This window comes from Marmota marmota, unplaced genomic scaffold, assembly GCF_001458135.2.
Source record: "Marmota marmota marmota unplaced genomic scaffold, marMar, whole genome shotgun sequence".
In the NCBI taxonomy this organism is placed as follows: domain Eukaryota; kingdom Metazoa; phylum Chordata; class Mammalia; order Rodentia; family Sciuridae; genus Marmota; species Marmota marmota.
The window spans coordinates 12,076,190-12,093,226 of record NW_026000241.1 but is presented as its reverse complement, the minus strand read 5'-3'; the positions used below and the strand labels follow the sequence as shown (position 1 = coordinate 12,093,226).

At 48.9% G+C, this 17,037-nt stretch overlaps 1 protein-coding gene across 6 annotated transcripts in view; it reads left to right on the top strand.

Moving 5' to 3' along the window:
* Window positions 1-17,037, top strand: part of Vipr1 (vasoactive intestinal peptide receptor 1) — a 49,580-nt gene that overhangs the window by 2,009 nt on the left and 30,534 nt on the right. For 4 of the 6 annotated variants that reach the window (XM_015489437.2, XM_048795323.1, XM_015489436.2 and 1 more), the window contains exons 2-3: window positions 8,640-8,745; window positions 13,575-13,682. In XM_015489437.2, coding sequence (XP_015344923.1) covers window positions 8,640-8,745; window positions 13,575-13,682 — 214 coding nt within the window. Of the gene's footprint in view, window positions 1-3,297; window positions 3,615-8,639; window positions 8,746-13,415; window positions 13,478-13,574; window positions 13,683-17,037 lie in introns of those variants that run through there. The other 2 variants (XM_048795325.1, XM_048795326.1) reach the window with 2 other exon arrangements.

The following is a 17,037-nucleotide window of genomic DNA, read 5'->3' as shown; positions in this document are numbered from 1 at the left end:
GGGGGGGGGGGTGGGGAGAAGTTATCAGAGTCATAAAATGGCAGCTGCAAAGTTCAGTTTGAAAGCCCAAAGCCTTATCACTCCTGTTTATGGTGCCCTGACCTCAGCCTGGGGAAGGGAAATCTCTGAACAGGGAAGCAAAAAAAGGAAAGAAAACCTCTAGTGTCTCAGAGGAGGAAGTCTGCCCCAAGGCCACCCGTCAAGCCTTCCACTGCTCCTGCCCCCTGGACAGCAGACGCCGGGCTCCTCCCTCAGAAGCAGAGTTGCCCAGGGCCATGCCAGCACAAGACTGGGGCAGGGGCCCAGATCCTACCCTGGGAATGTTCTCAGAACCTGGGAGGTTCTCACCCTCCTGGGTGGGGAACCCAGGAGGAAGGGTCCTGGGGTTTTGCCTCTCAGAACTGGGGGCAGAGACACTGAGAGGGTAGTCAGGGAAGGCTCTCTGGAGGAAGCAGGACAATGTCCTGAAGAGTTTAACTAAATGAATCAACCTTCCACCCCCGACCATAAAACATCCTCTCTTGGCCTGATCCCAGAAGGAAGAGGACTCCCCCAGCTCCCTTCAGTGTGGGATGGCCAGGGGTTTAGGGAAAGCATGACTCCTCTATCTGCTGAGGCAGGGGACTGGCCACCTGCTCTGGGGACATCATTTTGTCCTAGGCATTCTGCCCTGGCCACCTGCTTCCAAACACTACAGGGCTATCCACAGCTGCCCTGGCCTCTTGGCCCCCAGCAGGCCATCCTGTGGGCTTTAGGAAACATGACTATACCCTGTCTCTAAATAATATACAAAAATAGGGGGCTGGGGAGTGGCTCAGTGATTAAGCACCCTTGGGTTCAATCTCTGGTACAAGGGTGGGGGTGGGGGACATGACTGCAGCTGAATCAGGTTGCTGCCCTGGAGGGAAGTGACACCTTGATTAGGCCTGCTCAGGGATTCCAGGGAGCTATGCTGGAAGAAGAAGCTATTCTTGGAAGTTTTCATCCTCCCATCCTGGTGCCTTGTGATTCAGCCTTCTTTGAAGTTTTTGGGGATTCCATGGGGAGCTCCCATTGGGGACTAAAAACCTAGTCCATATACCATCTATAGCAATGGCCAGTTGACCTGGGAAACATTTTTAATCTCTGCAGGTGGTCCTCTGTTTCCTCATCTCAAAAGAGAAAGCAAGAACCATTGGTTCAGTGTGCAGGAAAAATGGGAAGACAGGGCTGGAATAGAGCCAGCTCCCCCTCCTGACTGGGGCATTTTCCCTGAGCCCCAGACCCTCTGTGAAATACGGCTGGGCATCCATTAGGACCTTTATGAGCTTCAAAGGAGGTAAAGGTGGCAAAAGTGTTGTGTTATCTGTGACAGGGATCCCAGGGATGGTGCTGATCCTCAGCTAGGGAGACCTATGGACCTTCATCCAAGGTAGCCAGGAACTCTGGGAATGGGGGATGTTTCCTCATGAGGTGGCCAATCTGGGGGTGAAGCTCCAGCTCCAGGTAGATGATGGGTTCTCTCAGAGAGGGCTGGGTGGTGGGTAATGCATACTGTGGGGCAGCCTCAGTGGCAATCCAAACTGGGTCATAACATCAACATAGGACCTCTAGCCTGCCAACCTCCTGCCATTGTTGAGCCCCTAAGGTGGCCCCTCTGGCCATGGATGAGAATGAACAAAGCCTAGAGACTAAAGGAAACCCTACCCTTTTCTCAGTCTCCCAGAATCTACCCTCCTGTTTGAATTCTCAGCACAAGGTCTTCATTCATTGTGCCCAGCAAAATTGCACTATGTCTACACCCGCTCTTGTACCTTAAGTACCTAAGATGTACTTTAGAAATTTTTCTGAAGGAGAAAAAAAAATTAATCTCCCTACAACATGTATGAGTTTTGGTTTTTGTTGTTGTTTTAGTATTAGGGATTGAACCAAGGACTTCCAAATTCTGGGCTTTATCAGTAAGCTATACCACCAGTCTTTTTATTTTTTATTTTGATACAGGATTCTCACTAACTTTCTCAGGCTGACCTTGATCCTCCTGCCTCAGCCTCCTAAGTAGCTGGGATTACAGGTGTATGCCACCATGCCCAGCTGCCTTTTTTTTTTTTTTTTAAAGAAGTTTTATTTCTTTGCTAGCAAAGGGAAATACAGGGGACTCCTGTCCCAGAGGCTGTGATTCTGCCCATGGGGGAACAGGGGACTTTTAAAGAGGTGATTCAAAGGCTACATTCCATGCATTCTCTGTATGGAGTTGTAATTCACTTGTTAATTTGGGAGATTGTCATTTCTGAGATCTTCTGGTACCATCCCCCAAGACTAGATTTTTTTGTGGGGGGTTACTGGGGGTAACCATATCCCCAGCCCTATTTTGTAGAGACAGGGTCTCACTGAGTTGCTAAGCACCTCTCTGTTGCTGAGGCTGGCTTTGAACTCAAGATCCTCCTGCCTCAGCCTCCTGAGCCTCTGGGATTTACAGGCACATGCCACCATGCCCAGCTGCTTTTTTTTTTTTTTTTTTCAATTTTTACTGTGGAAATTTTCCAGGGTATGAACAAGTAGAAAGAATGGTATAATGAGCATGCAAATACTTGCTAGGTTTGACAATTATTAGCATATAACAATATTTGCATCATTTGCTTTTCTTGCTAAAGTATGTTTAGTCAATTGTAGACATCCTGAACCCCATATTATTTTGAAATACACATCTAAAATCAAAGGACATTTTCTTATAGAACTATATTATCACACATAACAAAATTCGAATGTTAGTGTCCTTCATATCTAATATTCAAATATCCCCGACCACATTTAATGAAGCACCACAAAGTGAGTGGTGACATCAGGGAACTGTCCTATCCCAGGAGCTTTCATATCTGTATCTGATGGAATTGGAAAGCAAAGCGGCAGGTGCATGGAAAGAGAACAGGGTGCATTGGCAATGAGCATCTAACGGGGCTCCACCCAGTTGGATCAGTCTTACATGCATCCCCCCTCTTGTGTAGCTCAAGATATGAAGATCCATATCTCTCAGGAAGTGCCTCCTCCTATCTAATTCCAAAACAAGTTCTTCCTGTATATTGAGTCACCAGAGGAGACTGCCCGGTACTGAGGACATGCAGCCTGGTGGCTCCTTGTTCTAGGGGCCTAGCCTTCTGCAGATGGCCCCAACACCAGCATGCTCACAGACAACTTGTTTGTAAACTAGATCCTGTCAACCCCACTTCCCAGAGGGTGCCTATGATGACTTTCAAGGGGCAGAGGATTTAAAGTGAATATTTAGCCTGAAAAACTTCATGTCCCAAAGGAAATCTTCTAAGAAGCACTCTCAGATGGGAACTGGATGCATGTTTTTGCTTAGATTCTGCTAATTATGAGAGCCCTCATCCTGGTTCCTCTCTGAGCTCTGGAAACTTTTGTTTTGTTTTGTTTTCCCAAGCCCAAACCTGTATCCTTATATTTCCCCTTCTTCCTCACTTCAACCCCAACACACACACACACACACACACACACACACACACGTGTTCTCATTCTACTCTTCTACCATTCTAGATCCCAGCCTTCCCCAGGAAGAAGTATGGTTTGCAAAATTTGGCTTTGGGCTACTGGCAGAGGGAAGAAAAGCCAGAATCAGCAAGGTAGGGATATGGGGGAAGGAGAACAGACAGACTGGACACTTCTACTCTGGTGGTTACAGCTGCCACTTATCAGTGGGTGAGCCATTCAGGCTGCTTGTGCTTATGCAAAGCACTAAGATGGGGTCAGGGCCAACCTGGCTTGGGGACTGGATGTGACAATAACTGTTAATCCTTATAGGCAGTCCCTTACTGCCAGGCTGATATCCTCCAATAGTGACCTTGGACACAATCCTAGAAATTGGTGGTACTTTTGCCCCATTTTATAGACAAGGCTGGCAGAAGTCTGGTTCCAGAAGCTGTGGTTTTTAACTGGACTTTGCTTCAGCAAGAAGTGCTATTTCTTCCAGAGGGGTTATGGCATGCTCCATGCTGCCCTGAGATTTTAATTAGTAAAATGTATAAATCTGAAGTGACAACTCAGTGAATTGTATATATATGCATAATGGTGTGACTAGTTCCCAGGTCAAACCATTATGCCCAGGATAACACGTTTTTCTGTCATCCCAGCTGGCTTCCACATGCCATTTCACAATAAGATAAATATCTTATTATCAACTTTTTTAGTGCCCTCTGCAAAGCTGAGAGAATGTTTCTCCTCTCTTCTGTGACTTCCAGGTACCATGATCTACTTTGCTTTCCCACTCCCAGCCCCCTCCCTTCCTGCCCTTTTCTCTTCCTCTCCTTCCCGCCCCCCCCCAGCACCCACCCCACCTCCCTGACTACAAGATCTCTGTCTCAGACACAAAATCCCATGTGCCTTTGATCACACTGCTTTTTCCTCTCTGGGTTCTCAGTTTCCCTCAATGTCTGTGACCTCTAGATTTCAAGTTGAGAAGGTTTAAATAAATGTCGGGGTCATGATGGTTTCCTCACAGGACTGCAGTAACAGAAAAGATGATAAATGAGCACTCCTGAGCATTTTGTCCTCTCCTCCCCACTCCCCTTCCTCCTCTGATGGTCCCAGGCAGGAAAAAGAACTCCCACCTTTGACAAACCTCAGAAGCCCAAATTATCCATGGTTGGCTCCCAGTGCCTGCCAATCTGCAGGCAGAAAATGCTTTCTCCTGACTCTCTTAATCCTCCTGTTGCATTTTATATCCCCCTCAGAGAATAGCTGCTCCTCACAAGGACTCACGTTCCCTTGTACCCCTCCAGCTGCAACCAAAGGGATCTTTGCAAAATGTGTATTCCCCCATTCTCATTCTCCTGCTTCAAATCTTTGAGGGTCCTCTGTAGCCTGGCACTTTTTAACTGTTATTCAGGGTCCTTTCCAATTCCACCCCTGCCTGCATCTCTCCATTCATCTCCCGATGCCTTCAGAATTGCTTGCTGCAGCCACACCAGGCCTCTTGCAACTTGAACATGTTAGGTATTGTCATGCCTCCATGCTGATACATACACTGCTCTTGCTTTCTGGGATGCTCATACTCTACTTCTAACTGTCCAACTCTTACACATCCTCCAGGACCAAGCTTTACTACCCATTCTGTATGATGCCCACACTCCAGCTATGTACAGCCCTGGAAAAGACTTGGTTACATTGGGCCAGCGAATTTTCCAACTCTCTGTGTGTACCTGGAGTCTGGAGGGATAATTAGGATGTTTAGAAAAAGGGAAATAAGTGGGAGAGGAAGTCCAAAGTCTGCCTGAATTCCTCAGTGATAAGGACTACAGGGAGCTGTCCTGGCCCTGGCCCTTAAAGGGCAATGGTTGACCAGAAGGCCAAAGGCAGGACCATGAAAAAGAATTGATACTGTCCAGACCAATAGTCAGAGATTTGGTCCCATCTGGGAATGCACATTTTCTGGATGACCTCAGGTCCCTCTTTGGTTCTCCATTTCCTCTAATCTTTTCCAGATGAGGTCTATCATTCAATTATATTCCATCAAAGGAAGAATTCATCTTCTAGGTCACCCCAACTTGATTCAGAGACATCCCAAGCTCCTGGGTTACCCTGGGCACTCCTATGCCCACCTCTCTTCCAAAGTGCTTCTCTAAACTACCTCTCAGGAAGGGCTCTGTGGCTGTGCTTCTGGGGAAGCAGAGTTGGTTAGCAAAGTTGGCCTAACTCTCTTTCACTCTCAGAGAGTTCCAGGCATAAGCTGCTAGGAATCTTAGTCCCCACGGTGTCTGGGCAAGGGGAATGTATCTCTTGGTCAACTGAAAGATCATAGCCCTGGCTTAAGAGGACCTAGAAAGTAAGGGCATCCATTTTCCTGTCCTCAGACCATAACATTAAACATTTTGAGTTCCAGAGACAGAAAACTCAACTGGCTTAAGCCATAAATAAAGGCATTGGCTCATGTTGTGGGAAACAGTTCTGGTTTCAGGCATAGCTTCAATCAAGGGCTTAGATGATATTCAGAAAACCTGGTTTTTCTCCATCTCTTTATTCTGCCTTCAGTTGTATGGTTTTCATTACTGTGTTCCATTTGTCAACAAGATGGTAATGGAAGTTCCAGCCCCTGCCTCCTTTAGGTTTCCAATCCAGTGGGGAAAAGTAAATCCACTTGCCTAGTAGCTTAATCCAAAGTCCCAGGAGTGAGCCTTCTGGCTCTGAGCAGCCTGACTTGGGCACGTGCCAGGCAGTGTGGCTGGGAATGCACTGATTGACTTAAGTCTTGGGCATATGTCCATCCTCTGGAAAAGGGTTCATCGTAACCCCATGAACTAGGGGTAGGGAAGGAAACAGCTTCCCAGATAGAGATGAGGATGTGGCACCAGAGAATAGTAAAGGGTGGTGGAAGGTGGAAACAACAGATGTCCCTTCCACTACCTCCATCCAGCTTTCATGTCACAGTGTGATGGGAGGTGAGAATGGGCAGGACAATCAGGAGAGGCTGGAAGGGGCCGGAAAGCATAAAGAACCCTGTTGCTGGTGGACAACAGGGCTGGCAAGGTACCTGCAGGAGAAGCGTGCTCCTAGACAAGCAAGATAAACCAGAGATCTTGCTTAGGGTGGCCGGTCCCTGGATTTCTCTTTCAGAGACCATCTCTGGGATCCTCTTGACCATCCTTCTTCCCAAACTTGAGTATGAGCCAGGCACAGTGCTTAAGACACGACATTGTGAGCATTTCAGCCTGAATAACCCTCATGGAAAAGAGGGGAAGCTCATGACCCCCCCCCTCCAATGAGGATCCCTCGGCACAGTTTCCTTTAAGTCTCCTGTCTTTTAACTGTTTTGCAAATAACTGTATCCTGTTCCATGACAGATGTGTTTTAATATGCCAAGTTTTAAATGACTTACCAGCTCAGGTGTTTACCCCAACTGACTGGCAAAGTAAATGATCCAAGATGAGACCCATGTTCACTGTTTAGCTTCTAGGCCAGTGGCACATGGGCAGGGTTCTGGATGCTGGGAGAGTCTGAAAGGTGTCTTGGACAAGGAGACCTTTCCTTGGACCTGAACTAGGTCAGCCATGGTGCCAACTACATATGGGAAAGTTGGACTATAGGAGAGCTGCAAACAACAAAGCTCCATAAAGCCTTCAACAAAGAATGAGAGAGTTATTGGTGTGAAAGAGTCTCAGCTTTGCAGCCTGAGAGGCATTGGATTGTCCAGCCTCAGCTGGGTCCCTTCTCCCTTGATGACAATGGAGAGCCACTGTCACCTGGGATGCACATTCTTCACAGGGTTGACTTACTTAGATCAATGGTCAACTTGCTGTGTACTTTGGTGCCTGCAGTCCAGATAGGGACCCCCTTAAAGGAAGGAAATGAAAGGAAGCCCCCACCTATGCTCTTCCCACAGACTCACTTCAAGAAACCTTCAAATCAGCAGGAGAGGTGGTTGGGGTCCATTTTGCCTAAAGAGAAACTGAGGCCCCAGGGAGGTAAGGACCCTGTCCCAGGATGGGAAGAATAACTTGTAAGAGACACTAAGAATCTCTGATTCTGGAGAAGTCTTGCTGGATCCTCTCCTATGTGCTAATGCAATGTTATCCTTCCTGGGCATGAAAAAAAAAAAGGAAACTTGTTGGTTTGCCAGGAATGGCTGCTACTCCTCTAAAGTCAGAGAGACAGACAGGAACTACCACCAGCCCAGTCATTCCTCCATGGTAGATTTTACCCACTTTTCCCACCCAAGAGTTTCTAAAAACTGTTTGTTTATTGTTTTTCCTTTCTGGTTGCTTCTATACAGCCATCCCCCTACTCACATGTCTGCCCAAGTGCCAATGTCTTGCCACACTGATCTGCCCTACCTGCACCTTGATCCCTGGCCAGTGCACTGTGGAAAGCAGGAGAGAAGTGTAGGATTTTCCACCCCTTCCCTCCAATTTCCAGAGACAGAGGAGGCCTAGTGGGAACTCAAGACATTCTAGAGGGGCCTCTCTTACTTCCTTAAACTTCCCTGACCTTTATTAGATCTGGTATAGCTTGAATCATCCAGAAGCTAAGGAGGCGGGAGGTAAGGTCTAGACAAGGGGAACCACACCCCTTCCCAATCTGGTGAGCATGGGACTGACAGGCTCCTGGAGTGGGATCAGAAGCTGGAAAATGCCTCTGTTCCCGGATTCCTCCAAGGCCTGGACACACAAATTGGAAGCTGGAATCCAGCTCCTCAGAACAGGGTAGCCCAGCTGAGCCCCAGCCATCTAGGGAGACTGAGGTAAGGGTAGAGAACCCCAAACCAAGCTGGAGAATGGCAGACTCCAATGGACCACCTTGGGGATCTAAGGAGAGGCTCTCTTATCCCTTGCCAGGGTCATGCTACCACTTACAGTCAAAGCAGCGTTACTGGGGAGCCACCTAGAAGCCATGACAGTGCTCTCAAAGTAGACGAACTTTGGGAATAATGGACAATAATTTGGGGTCAGATCTAGGTCAGGGTCAGGGTCCAGTCTGGGCCTAGGATGGATATGTAGTCTGGGGTTGGGATGGGGGTTCAGTATGGTATTTGGATCACCCCAGGGAAGTCCTGACTGGGTCCTACCTGGTCCCATGCTCCTGGAGATCGTGGATGAGAGGCAGGCTGTGGACAAGGCTGACAAGCACCCCCCCCTCCCCCGTCTGTTTCCCTGCAGGGCGGCCGGGCAGCCAGATTGCAGCAGGAATGTGATTATCTGCAGATGATCGAGGTGCAGCACAAGGAGTGCCTGGAGGAGGCCCAGCTGGAGAATGAGACAGCAGGTGAGGCCCCGTGGGAAGAGAGGAGCCACAGACCCCATGGAGCCCCATGTCTCCTCCTGTTGTGAGCTGAAGTCCAAGTCACATACACTCCACATTGGTTAGATGGAGATCACAAGGGACAGGGATTGCCCCACAGAGCTGCTAGGTGGTAAGTTGGGAGAAAGAAGGTCGAACAGGTCTTCCTGTTCTCCTCACCCTACCCCAGGTCTGGGGAGCTCCCAGCTATCAACAAAGAACCTACTGATTTGGGGCTCTGAAATTGGTGAGGGTTCAAAATGAGTGGGGATGATACTTATGGCTGCTGACCCATCCAGGATGGAGGTCCAGGGTTCTAGGTGATAGAGGCTTATGGACAAGAAGGCAGGCAAGTTCCAGGACACCCAGCCCAGCCCATAGAAAGACTGGAGTAGCTGCCCAATGGGAGCACTACTGAATCAAGTCTCTAGCCACGGACTTGGTTAGAGCCAGGATGGGGAGGCCTGGAACTAGAGCACCATACTCTAGGATTAGACCATTGTATTTCAGAGGAAGAGTGGGGCATTCAGTCAGTGACCTCCACAGGGACTACCTGGAAGCTCAAAGCCATCTTGGAAATGCAGAGCAAGGAGTACTAGGCTAGTCTGGACAAATCTGGAATACTTAATCATAAGAGAAGCTGGAGCCCTGCTTCTTTCTCCCAACCCTAAATGCTGCCACCACAACACCCAAAGGACTAACAGTGACACTGCCCATACATAATAGTCCTTAGGCACACACAGTGGCCTACCCATCCCAACCAACCATCAGCAGGCCCAATGAACCATCAGTTCATTGTCCTGCTTAGTAGACCAGTCAAGGTCAGCCCTAGAGGCTGAGCACATGAGAGTCCCTGCTGCTCCTCCTCAAGGATCTGGGAGAACTCCAGCCTGGTAGTATGAATAGTGGTACCCAGCTGCCCAGGACAGGGCCACCAGGACAGCTCAGCAACAGGAGGTTGAGCCAGATTTTGGAGGGTGAACAGGTTTGGAGAAGCAGAGAAGCTGGGAAAGTGGGGATACGAAGGCAGACTGCCTGTTGAGAGCCAGGCGGGTCAGGTTCAAGGCTCACTGGGGATAGAAGTTGGTTCCTTAGGCAGAGAGTGAAGTAACTGCATCTGCTCTGGGCCTCCGTCCCAGGTCATCTCCACAAGGCTGGGCTTACAGGGATGGGACAGCCTGTAAGAGTCAGGAGCACCTCTCTGCCCTGCTGGGTTCTCCAGATCCCCAGCCATGGCCCTGAGGCTGACAGTTATGGAACCTCTCCTGAGCCCCTGCTCCTTGGCTCTGATGCCCAAGCTCTATCTCTTGCACACATAAGTGAGGGTATGTGACCTCACAGATGGGCCTTGCCCCTTTCAGGGTAAAATGCCCCTGTCTCCTGAGTCCAGGACTGAGGCTGGGTCAAGGGGTAGCTGGACTTGCCCTCTGCCTATGTGCCCCATACTGCCCTTGTGAGGGTAGAGAGGAGGATCAGGCTGCAGACAGGCCCTAGCAGGCCTCCAGATCATGGGCTGGCCTGGGAGACCCAGACCCCAGACTCTAGGCCCCACTTTAGCGCCTTCCCAGCCCTGGGGCAGGCCACCTCGTGATGTTGATGAGATCACTGCTGGCACCTGGTGCCTGTTGAGTGCCAACACCCTGTCATTCGGCAGCCAGCCTGAGATCCAGGGGAGGGCAGGCGTAGGTCTATGGGCTGTGTGTCTGCCCGTGACCTTGTGTGGGACTGGGTGTGTGTTCCTGTACATGTGAGTTCACACTTCTGGTGCATACCTATCTGGGGTTCTGTCTGTCTCTCTGGGGTCTGTTGCTCTGACTCTGAGTATCCCCAGGAGTCGTGGATGTGTGCCTGTGCATGCCTAGATGCATCTGCCTGGTATCCTGTACCCCTGTGTGTCAATTTGTGAGCATTTCTATTCGAGTAAATGTCCATGGTATGCTCAGATGGGTCTGTCCTTGTGCATGTCTGTCTCTGTGAATTGTGTGGCCCTCTGTACCTGTTTGCTTGTGTCTAGTCTTCTCATGTCCATGTAAGTATCTGTGTGTGTGTATATGTGTGTGTGTGTGTGCGCGCGTGCGCGCGCGCCTGGTGTTCTGTGTGAATATGTGTCTCTTTGTGCATGCACTTCTAGAAAATGACACGGCAGAGGCCCAATGCCACCCTGCCTTGCCATTCCTTATTTCATGCCTCAGGGTGGGCTTTCCTATTGGGATAACAACCCCACCCAGTGGGCACACAAAAAATATTCCCAGGACAACAGGCCATTCCACATACCAAGCATTTTCATGGCTATGACCCCTCCACTTCTTCCCTGACCCTGCTACCTCAGCAACCAGTCCTACCCTGCCTTCTACAAGAGGCTTCCCCGAACACATCCCCCATATTGTCCTCTTCCCTGGCTTCCTGCCTTACTTGATGGCCTGCACCCCAGGACCAGTTGTTTGGTTGTGATTCCTTGAGGCCCAATGTGACCTACCTGAAGTCAGGGCCTAGTCTCCCTCTCTTCTGATCCACCTCTGGTGAAGCCAAGTTCCGGGCCAGAAGCCGGGTTCTGAATCGGCTCCCCAGACTGTGCTGGCAGCTGGAGCTTCAGAGAGTCTGAAGTCTGGAGGGGACCCAGACAACAGTAGCTGGCCTACAAAACAGGGTGTGGCAGGCACTGTCAGAGAAGGGTAAACAAAGTCCAGCAGCAACCAAATCCCCAGAGAAATGTCTTGGAGCCCTTCAAACCAGCAGTGGGAACAGGCGAATAGGCTGCACCTCCTACCAGCAAGGTGACCTTCAGCTATGCCTAATCATGATGCCTTAGTTTCCTCAGATGTGAAGTGGAAGGGTTAAATAAGCTATTCCTTTAAAGAGGGCAGAACAGTGCCAGGCACATACCAAGCCTACATGTGTTTGATATTAACAGGGTCTTAAACCATAAGCAGAATTTGACTGGCCCGACAGGCCTCTACGTGGCCTCAAGAGAGGCTGGCACAGGAAAGGAGGAGAACCGGCAGCCAGACCAAGGCTGCAGGTGCTCTTGGGGTAGGTTGGGGTGGAAGCGGTTAGAGCGCACGAGGAAGGGAGACTAGTCCGACCAGACCCCAGGGTTCAAGTGACTTCTTCAGCCTTTAGCTGCAGGTGCCACCTGACTACTGCAAACCCAGAGGTCCCTGCCTCCAGTCTCCACTCCCACTGCTGCCCCAATCCAGCACTCAGAGTCTCTTCCCCTAAGTGGGGACATCCCTCCACCTCCTCTTCCCAGGCCCCCTTCTTGGGAACTTGTGAACCTTCGGACCTGGGCTGGGCTGGGCTTGGCCCAGCTGGCGTTGACTTTGGCTCAGGGGTTGGGTTTCCTGAGCAAATCTATGGGACTGGCAGGATTGCAAAGAGACAATTAAGCCTCCCTCAGGGGAGGGGGTCCAGAGTAGTTGTAGTCACTCAAGGGCACCCTGATCCTAAAGAGGCAAAATTATGGCATTTGCATCTGCCTAGTAAATCAGATCTCTGGAGACGCCCCTGACTAGGTCCTGCAAAACTCATAGCTACACAGTGAAGCCCACAGCTTGTGCTGCAGGCTTTTCTCTGATGCCCCCATCACCATTCCTAACCCAACTGAGATGGAGACATTTGTTCTGATGTGTGAGCTTTATGCAGAGTCTCAAAATCTAGATGAACCCTAATATACTTGTCACCCCATTGTACCCAACACCTCCTTTTTATAACAACATTTTTTCTAAGGTCTCTTTTTACTATTATAAAATGAGATTCACAATCCACTCATATTCATTCTTTAAAAAAAAATTAGGGTTTATAATCGGCCCTTCTGGGACATGTTTTGCTTTTTAAATGTGTCATAAAAGTCTTGTTTGTGTCAGTAAAGAAGGATCTATCACCATTGTTGAAATTCCTTAAACTGCTGCTGATGAGAATTTTGTGATACATTTTTGAAATCTAAATGTCAGTTTTCTCAAAAATCGTAAAAAGAAAGGTCATTGTGCTACCAAAAAAAGATGTTCTAGCTATAATATGAAAGACAAACAAAAAGGAAAGTAACTTGTAATACAATGCTGTGTACACATTCAGGCATGATTGCACTAAAAGATAAGAAGATATGGTCTGAAGGTTGTACCTATAAATATAAATTCTGGGAATGTGAGGGCAATAAATGCAGATTGATATATGCAGGTGGTTATATCAGTGACTCAAATATCACAAACAGTGTTGCTGTGGGTAACATGATTTCCCAAATCATCAAATGACTCTAAAGTTCAGAACAAAACAAGGTATATTCCTCTCCCCCTTTTCTCAATGGTTACATTTCTGGAAAACTTCATGCATGTTAAGCCCTGTGCAAAAAGCACCTTACGTTTTTACGTAAAATAGAGCAAGAGTCCAAGCTCTGGTCATTGCAAAAGGTTTTCATCTACACAGATGCCCAGTGGCACATCTGAAAGTCATGCAAAATGTAAGAGGATTTATCGCTGTGTAGGACCATCCAGGTCACCTGCCTGGCATCCCTGGTTACTGCCCATCAAATACCAGATGAAGCCTTCCATCACTGCAATAAACAAAACCTCCAAGCATTCAAAACACCCCAAAGGGGCACTCCATCCCTCACTGAGGACCATGGAGTGGTAGTCATGCCTTCTCTCCCCTCTCCCTGTCAGGACATGTCCTGAACAGCCTTGGCAAGTCTGTGCCTCCCCTCTCAGACTGGAGCTCCTCAAAGGTAAGAGACTGTCCGGAGGAGGAATAGAGTGGTACCTGTGAGCTCAGGTCCCAGGGCTTCTCTGGTGACCCATGTGTCCTCTGCCTTCACCACACAGGCTGCAGCAAGATGTGGGACAACCTTACCTGCTGGCCGGCTACCCCTCGGGGCCAGGTAGTCGTCTTGGCCTGCCCCCTCATCTTCAAGCTCTTCTCCCCCATTCAAGGTAAGAATCCTGGTCTGAAGGGCAGGAGCTATGGTGGTGTATGTGAGCCTGCTGGAGTAGGGCCTCCCTTTCTCAAGGAAGGGGAAAGGCAAAGGGACGTAGACAAAGGGGTTGGAGTGATGGGGGGTGACAGGGGAAGCAACAACCCTGGATCTTTGAAGGACTCAGGGGATTTGATTAGCTCTTCACAGAGAGATAAGAATGTGGGAAGGGCTCACTAAATATTTGCTTAACAATTGATAACTGATTGACTGACAGGTGCTTGATTAAATTATGGCTCCCGTGTTCCTGTTGTCTTGGGTTGGTTGTGATTCAGTCTTTTGCTGCCTGGAGCCGATGGTCTTTTGGGCTCCATGAAACTGCCACACAGCTTTGCTTACACACATTGTCTTGTTCTGCTTAAATGAATGTTCACATGTGAGACAGAAATTTTAAAAAAGGGAACTCTTTAGGAAGTGGGTTTTCTTGCTCCTGAGTCATTAGAAGCCTCCAACACACGGTCATTCGTTCTTCCTTTCAGTGGATGAAGTACCTGCTAGTACACGAAGAACGGGGTTAGACAACAGTATGAAGGGGTTACTAGAAACAACCACCCTCTGCCTGCCTTCTGGGGGAGCAAGGATCTAGCTGGAGAGGCATTTAATGTGGCAATAAATAAATATGTCATAAGGGGTCAGAAGTTCTGGGAAGGAGAAAGAAGAGAGCGAGGGCACTGTACGGCAGGTGTTTACAAACAGCGTTTCTAAGGAGGTGATGCTTCAGCTAACAGTGTGAAGACCTGGAGGTGAGAAAGGGTCACTAGGCAGAGATCCTGAGCCAGGGGATAAGTGTGAGAGAGAATCACTAACTGTACAATCAATATTTAAGGAAACCCCTGAAGGATGGCATGGCTGGAGTTCAGAGGAAGGAGGTAAGGGTAGATACAGACTCTGCAGGGCATTGATGACCTATGTGAGTTTTGTCCCAAGTCTGGTGAGAAGCCATAGGGGATTTGGAGCAGTGGACAGGCATGGTCCAATTTAGGTTCTTGTTGGAAACTCTGGTTTCTCTGAGAGGGAAATGGGAAGACTCAGTGACAAGGCATACAATATTTGATGGTGGCTTGAATTCAGTTAGAAACTGTGGTGGAGGAGAAAAGTGTGAGAGGTTTGTGTAATGACAGTGTGGAGGTGAGAGAGGGGACAGAGAGAGAATCTACATGCACTCCACACCAGTCCAGGTTGCATGAAAGTGTAGGAGGAGCTATAAGGGGGCAGGAAGGATCCAGAGAATAGCAGGATGGATGGAGAGAACTGAGGGAGGAGGAGAGAATATGGAAAGCATGGATAGAAGAGCAATGTGGTGAAGTGAACTGGTAAAGGATTAGGATGGATGGAGAGAAGAGAGACAGGGGAACATGATGGACAGAGAGGACTGAGTAAAGAGGGGATGGTTGTGGGATAAGGAGTTAGAAAGGATTGGGGTGGGTGTAGGGAACTGAAGGAGGAAAGGGGTGTAATGAGAAGACTGAGAGAGGAGCAGGATAGAGGAGGAGTATGGGAGGAGCATAGTTACATGGAGATGACGGAGGGAGGAGCAGGATGGATAAACAGGTCTCCTCAGTTCTCTCCATCCATCCTTCTCCATAACTCCTGCTGATCACAGCACTGTTCCTCTTTCCTCGGGCCTCTTCATCCACCCCTGGTCCCGCCTTGGACCCATACATCCACCCTGTTCTTTTCTCAATCCTTTCCATCCTTCCTCCTCCTCACTGTGTCCTCTCCATCTGCCACGTGCCTCCCCAGGTCTGCCTGGTCCACATAGTTCCTCCATCTTGATTTTCCTACCATCCTGATCCTGCCTCACTGCTCCATATCCATGACAGTTCTCTTCTCCTGCCATCCTTTCCAGCCATCCTGCTCCTCCCTCAATCCTCTCAAGCCACCATGCTTCTTCCTCTCTCCTACACATCTTGGATCAGGATGGTTGGAGAGGACCACATAAGGAGCCGTGTGGAAGGTGAGAGAGGGTGGGACAGCATGCATGGAGAGGACTGAGCGAGGAGCAGCATAAATGAAGAGGATTAGGGGAGGAGCAGGGTGAAGGGAGAGGACTGAGGGAGTAACCAGCTTGACCTAGAAGACAAAGAGAGGAGACGGATGAATGGAGAGGACTTAAGGAAAACAAGTACAGATGGACAAGACGGAAAGGGGAACACGAAGGGTAAGGAGGAATGAGAGTTGCGGCACTAAAAGGAGAGGACAGAGGGAGGACTGTGTGAATAAAGAAAACTGAGGGAGGAGAAGGGAGGATGAGGAGGAGCCACCAGGGAGCAGGCTGAACCCAGAGGGCTGAAGTAGGAGCAGGTTGGAATGAGATAACCGAGGGAGGAGTTGGATACAGGCAGAATACCGAAGGGATTGTAGGAGGACAGAGGGCTAAACCAGGCAGATGAAAAAGACTGAGGGAGGAAAGGGAATGAAAAGGTCCTAGGGAAGAGCATGACTGATGAGGATGAATGACAGAAAATGATGTTAATGTGGAAACTAAGTGCAGAGGAAAATGGATGGAGAGGACCAAGGAAGGAACACCACTTATGAGGTGGTGCAAGGAGGGAGCACGGTTTACGGAGAGGACTGAGGGAGCTTCACTGTGAGAAAGGCAGGTTGTGTGGGGTAGAAAGGGGGACCGTCACCCTGAATTGACAGGACTGAGGTAGGAACAGGATGGCTTTAGATGAGAAGTGTGAAGGTGAGGGAAGATAGATGGGGAGGAGTGAAGGAAGAACTGAGCGGGAAAGCAGGAGTGAGGGGTAAACAGAGTTGGATGGGGAGGACTGAGCAGGTTGGATATGAAGGAATGAGTGAGCAGCAGGGCTGGATGGTGATGCCTGGTACAGGAACAAGAAGTATGCAGATGAGGAAAGAGGGGGAATATGGGTAGTGAACAGAATGGTGGGGGGGTTATCAAGATGGACGAGAAAGGAGAAAGATGGAGAGGACTGAGGGTAGAGCAGGGTGGATGGAGAAGACTATGAGATGAGCCATTTATTTTTTTTTCTTCTTGTCAATCAAATCTCTTTCATTTCTTTTTTTTTTAATTTTTTATTGTTGGTTGTTCAAAACATTACAAATTTCTTGATATATCATATTTCACACTTTGATTCAAGTGGGTTATGAACTCCCATTTTTACCCCATATACAGATTGCAGAATTACATCAGTTACACATCCATTGATTTACATATTGCCATGCTAGTGTCTGTTGTGTTCTGCTGCCTTTCCTATCCTCTACTATCCCCCCTCCCATCCCCTCCCCTCCCCTCCCCTCTTCTCTCTCTACCCCCTCTACTGTCATTCATTTCTCCCCCTTGTATT